This window comes from Parambassis ranga, chromosome 2 (assembly GCF_900634625.1).
Source record: "Parambassis ranga chromosome 2, fParRan2.1, whole genome shotgun sequence".
NCBI lineage: Eukaryota > Metazoa > Chordata > Actinopteri > Ambassidae > Parambassis > Parambassis ranga.
The window spans coordinates 15,288,295-15,293,724 of record NC_041023.1 but is presented as its reverse complement, the minus strand read 5'-3'; the positions used below and the strand labels follow the sequence as shown (position 1 = coordinate 15,293,724).

Genomic DNA, 5,430 nt, shown 5'->3' with positions numbered 1-5,430 from the left:
AGCATTTTAAAACTCTTGAACTACTGCTCTTTACTTACATTTAAATGTGAATTCGGCACTCCTGTCGGTGCCGCTGCTGCTCGCTTGGTCCGTCATTGTACTATTGGACAACAAGTAGGCCAGCAAAGCATTGTGGGATATTTAAGGCCACGAAGGATGGTAGCGATGCATCCTCCAAATTCAGGCAAAAGGAGGACGTTTTTGTAGGACGCATTTAAAGGACCCTTCGACTTTTGGCAAATTAGGACAGCCTTCGCGCAGCTTTGTGATGTAAACGGCCTTAAAAATTCGCACTCCGAAGGATGCAGACCCTGAATTGAGACACAGCCATGGAGTTGGTGTGAAAGAAGAGCAAGCAGAGGATACAGTTAGGTGGCAACAGATGATTGGCTGCAGTGACCACTGACAGGAACAGCTGTTTTCCTCCATAAGTCATATTGCTTTAGCCACACACAGCAGATGTCAGCTGACCTACAGTCAACCACACCTATTTAGACTGAAGTTAGCACAGCATGCTCAATCTGCATACAAGTAATTAAAGTAAACATACATACAAAGTGAACAGACATACGTCTATGATATATATTTGTATTATTTGTTTAGTTATTTCATTTGTGTCGTCCATAGTCAGGTAGAGTCCCCCATATGCCTTTTCTAATTGCCTTATATCCAGCCTGCAGTATTCCACTGAATAAAAAACACAGTCCTACTTACAAAAATCCTTATTTTTAGAAGCCAGCCAGACCAGTAAATATTAAAATGCTTTTAATGATGCTTTCAGAGCTCTGGATTAAAAAGACCCAATAATAAGTTATATTATACAACCAAAATCCTCTAAACATGACGACAATGAAAAAGTAGAAGATGTAGTATTTAGTGGTGCTCATGTTTACCATCCTCTAAAAAATGTGATTTTCTTTTTCTTGTGTAATTTCATGATGATGTTGTACTCGTCTGTTCCAGGATGGGCTCCAGTTTTTAGCCGTTTGTCTGTGAGTTTTTCAAAGTAGTGGCTCCAGTTTCCATCACTGTCTGCTCCAAATCCAAAAACACTGACCTGTGTGAACAAACATTATACTTTTCAGTTGCAGGAGGCTGATATATTGTAAAATCCTAAGTTATCTCTGTTTCACTAAACACAAATGATAAAAATATTCTAAAAATTAAAAAGGAAGCCTCAAGTGGCCATTTGAAGAATTGCAGTGTTTGCAACTTTCACATTTGCACTATTTTCTAGTGGGTAACCTGATTAAAGAAGCATGTACAAATCTCTGTGGGTAGTCCATGAATCATGTCTCATGCCTTGTGTCTACAAAGTTGATTCTGTCTGTGTTAGGGGAGTAAACACCTGAACCCTTGCTGCCAAACACTCCCCTCTTTTTTAAAATTGACATTTCTCTGCTGCTACAGTGGAAAAATGTGAGGTATGAGACAATCATACCTCATCACACATCTGCAGGCTGAGAATCACAGTCAGAAAGCCAGTGGATGGATAATATCCGCGCCTTCCAAGCCAGTCTTCATGAACATATCTCATGAAAGCAGGATTGAGGATCATCACCTGTTATGAATAACACACCGAGCTCAGACTTTGTAAACCGATATTTAAAATATGTTTTAATAAATACATACCAAATCCTTATTAGCAAAGTTGTCTAAGCCTGTAGCTTTGTTTTTCCTGTTGGTGGTGAAGTTGATTATTAGTAGATCCAACAGACAAAGAAATTAATTAAATGCTACAGTAAATTAACTGTTTGTGTGTTTGTGTATATAGCCTATATATTATATATCCTTCTTGTTAACAACTACAGATAATGAGCTAGTGTTTTGAAGCTGAACCAGCCTGCCCTTTGAAACACAGATGAAGACAGCATCTGAGTTTGACCTACTCTGGGTTGAATTTCTTGTGGAGCCACAGAAAATCACTGATCTTGAATGGAAAAAACAGAAGATAAGTGGTGTTTGGCAGTTTGTTTGCACTCTCTGGATACATGACATGATGAGTGGTTTTTGTTCCAACATCTGTCTCGTAGCCTTTGGTACGTCCACGGTTAATTCTGAATGATGCAGAAGGATACATGTTTTTAAATCTGTCATTCTTAGGAACTTTGTTCATCAATATACAATGACTTACCTTATTACGATGTCGTGGAAATCTATCAGCGGTCCATAACGGGATCTATTCAAATTACCAGAATTTCCAACAACAGCACAGGTTATACAGCGGCTAGGGCTGGATGCAACCATAGATGGAACCGGTGGGAAAATCTCAAACAGGCTGTCCACTGTTTTATTGAAGTAGGTACTGTTAGGTTTTCCACCCTGTATGCTCTGATACACACAACAGAAGATGTGAAGATGTTGCTGTTCTATCATTTTGTGTTATTTTCAAGTGCATTTTTAACAGTGTTGGAAAAACCCTCACTGGGTTTAAAGATACATTTAAACACCAAAGTACACAGGCTGTAGGTTATGGTGACTGGTAGTGCCTTTGTTTAGCTAATCCAGCAGAATTACATTTACTTTTAGACATGATTTCTCATGTATTGTATTTGTGTAGATACTTTAACAAATATTGTCTTTACAATCTTTGCAGTTGGTTCTATAATACAAACCACCTTGAACATCTGGTTAGGACTAGAGGGAGGAGGACCCTTTCACTATGCAAAGTCATGGATAAATGTAGCTGCAAGCAGCAATGAGGTGGCCAAGCAGCGAAGCAGGCTGAAGTAGCACAGTGTAGTTAAGTCCGAGAAGAGTAGTCTAAGTTTTGTGTCAACATACCAAAGTTTGGCTGAGATGGAACTCAGTGATGGAACTTTTTTGCTATCTATTGGCCACACTGCACCAAATGTGTTGTATGTCAAGGGTCATGTAAGCAATTGTGCCAAGAAATGAGCTCACTTCCTGTTTGGGGGTTTAGCCAAAAAATATGATTGCGGGCAGACGCTTAAATAAAAAACAAAGACAAAAAGTGATAACTTTTGTGAGGCTCAGTCTGAATATGATGTGTACCAAATTTCGCAACGATCAGACAAACTATGCGGTGAAAAAAATATCTAAATGTCGGAAAATCTAAGTAGGTGGAAAATGACATCTTAGGGTAGAAATAGGCTTGATCAAAGGATTTCAATGGTACCATTTGCTTTAAAATCTCACAGGTCAAAAGTTACCAACATTAATGCACCTCCAACTTTGAGCAGTTGGTGGTGGTAGAGCATGGGTGGTGCTGACATGAAACTAATTATGGTACTGATCTGAGTCAGTGTGCCAAATTTCTCAACTTTCCCCCAGGTGGTCCTATGGGCTGCCACAGATATCCCATGAAAAACACTGCTGCCAGACAATCTCTCGCTGCTGCTCTGCCTCACTGCTTGGCCACCAGCTACACAAATACCTAAAGTGAAAAACTGTGGTGGCTTTTGGCAAAAATTGTTGTATGCCAAAAAACAGTTAATATATCCGCAGTTAATGTTTTTTAATAGTTTTTTTTCGCTACTATAGTCCCCATCATGTGACATATGACAACACATATTCAGACCATGAGTCAACATAGATTAAGCACACAGTGGTCATCTCCAAGGCATGAAACTATCCACTTTTTTCTCCCCTGATGAGCAGCTGCTTCATTCATTGGATTACTTTGAACTCTTAACTTTTAATTTTTACGAACACTACGTGTTGCTTTTTCATGTAATCGTTCAAGTTTAAAGATGATGCCCTAAGTGAAGAGGAACATTTATGACTGTCTCAACCTGCAACTTTAGCACTTCTGTTAAATTCCATCAGACCGCTGCGTTTGTGTGGGTCTACCCTTTTTGGCAAATCATCCTGGTACGTGCAGTCATTGTAGAGACATCTGTACAACTCAAAAGATTTTTTAGTCATTGTTAGGCTGTAACACTGAGGGAACAATGTCTTACCTGCCACCACCTTAAGCCATCAGGAGAGGTTTTATTCTGTCTTGACATAAAGGGAGGAGGAGAGTCATTGATGAGCTCTGAAAAGCATGACGTTCCCTCGTTTAAGCATGTGTGACAGGCACAAAGTCTTGGTTCTTGAATCCACAGTGAATGGAAAGTCGTCAAAGAGCTGTAGAAAAGTGGACTTGCTGAGATGATCAGCAGGAAAACGAGAAACCTGACTTTGAATTTGTAATGCATTTTGTGTTGCGGGCTGAAGAATAACAGGTCCAATCTGAGAAAACAACGAGGACAAGTCAAGTCGGTACATTTAGGAACATATATTAAAAAAAAACACAATTACGCCTCTGGCTAACAGTGGTACTAATGACACAGTATTAAACCATGCAGGATCATAAATGAAGTAAATTGCATTTACTGTCTTTGCGCCCCAAGACTGCTGCAACATTTTTGATGATGTCAGCCTTAAAGTATATTCTAAACAACTAGTGTGACATCAGACAGTAAGACTCACTGCATAACTTTTTTGATGATTATTTTTTGGTTTATTTGCAGAGCTGTGTTTTTACCAATGTATCATAACGTCAACAAATTACCTCTAAGTTTTCTAAATATTATTAACAATATTCATACTCACAAAGGAAAGCTTGATATGAGATGTTTTTTTTATTTTCTCTATTACCTGGTATGACATGGGAAAATCCACACAGGTGAGACAGGAGGATGAGCTGATTTTACAATGAAGATTAAAAAAACTAAAAAAAAATTACAGGCTGGTTTCTATGTGCATGACATCACAGATTTGGTGCAGCATCTCAACTTAGAATAGGTAAATGTAATTTCTTCCACCAATTCAGTTTGTTGTCCGTCTCAGAAATGTCCCAATGATCTAGATTTGACAGAAGGGTCCATCCTCATCCAGCATAGACCGAATTCACTCCATCTGGGGCATGCAGCCAGATTATTGTGTTATATCTGCTGAGGGCTCTAAAGATGTGTCTTCTCAGACTCTTTATCTCTCTCTCTCTGATAATGAGCATATGGAGTCCTGATGAACCTCCCATATGAAAAGCATAGATCATTGTTGGGTGGAGGTAGCATGAGCAAATATAGGCAGGTCAGACTGACAGACTCCGCTCTAACATTCTGGCTGGGTAGAGTATGTTGGATAAACAGCCAGTATGTAAATAATGGTGTCATCAACAAATAAAGGCTGGTCAGTGATTATGAGCAATTAGGCAGCAGTAGTTTAATTGTCTAGCTGTGAAAGATAAATAAAGAGCTGTGAAAGTGTTTGCTTTGTAAAATTCACTTGGAACTGTTTCCAGCACTATCGCAAATAATTGGCATACAAAGATTGTATTTGTCTGACTTAAGAACTGTCCTCATTATCTATATTTGATTTGCACCTAACTGTGAGCCAGACTGAAGTATGCTAGGGACAACCTGCAGAAAGATTTTGGTCAGACGAAACAGCACTAGAGCTATTTGGTCACAGAGATGTTGT

The 5,430-nt window shown here is 39.0% G+C and overlaps 1 protein-coding gene across 2 annotated transcripts; it reads right to left on the bottom strand.

Annotated features, from left to right (window-relative positions):
* Positions 1-520: 520 nt before the first annotated feature.
* LOC114431877 (CMP-N-acetylneuraminate-beta-galactosamide-alpha-2,3-sialyltransferase 1-like) lies at positions 521-4,932 on the bottom strand. Of its 2 annotated transcripts, none has more exons than XM_028399547.1 (7): positions 4,606-4,932; positions 3,924-4,197; positions 2,135-2,331; positions 1,890-2,057; positions 1,633-1,678; positions 1,442-1,561; positions 521-1,057 (listed from the first exon to the last, which is right to left on the bottom strand). In XM_028399547.1, exons 2-7 carry the CDS (start codon positions 4,161-4,163, stop codon positions 890-892), a joined length of 939 nt encoding a protein of 312 aa, XP_028255348.1. In that variant the 5' UTR covers positions 4,164-4,197; positions 4,606-4,932; the 3' UTR covers positions 521-889. The 2 variants fall into 2 exon arrangements, with proteins under 2 accessions (XP_028255348.1, XP_028255349.1); XM_028399548.1 differs by having other exon boundaries at positions 3,924-4,092.
* Between the last annotated feature and the right edge of the window lie 498 nt (positions 4,933-5,430).

What these genes read in the sequence shown, in the direction of transcription:
- LOC114431877 (XM_028399547.1), bottom strand. Translation starts at nt 4,163, where the DNA reads ATGCATTACAAATTCAAAGTCAGGTTTCTCGTTTTCCTGCTGATCATC. An exon ending in ACTTTGCTAATAAGGATTTG is followed by an intron (nt 1,562 to 1,632) that starts GTATGTATTTAT and finishes TATTCATAACAG; the next exon opens with GTGATGATCCTCAATCCTGC. An exon ending in GCCTGCAGATGTGTGATGAG is followed by an intron (nt 1,058 to 1,441) that starts GTATGATTGTCT and finishes TTGTTCACACAG; the next exon opens with GTCAGTGTTTTTGGATTTGG.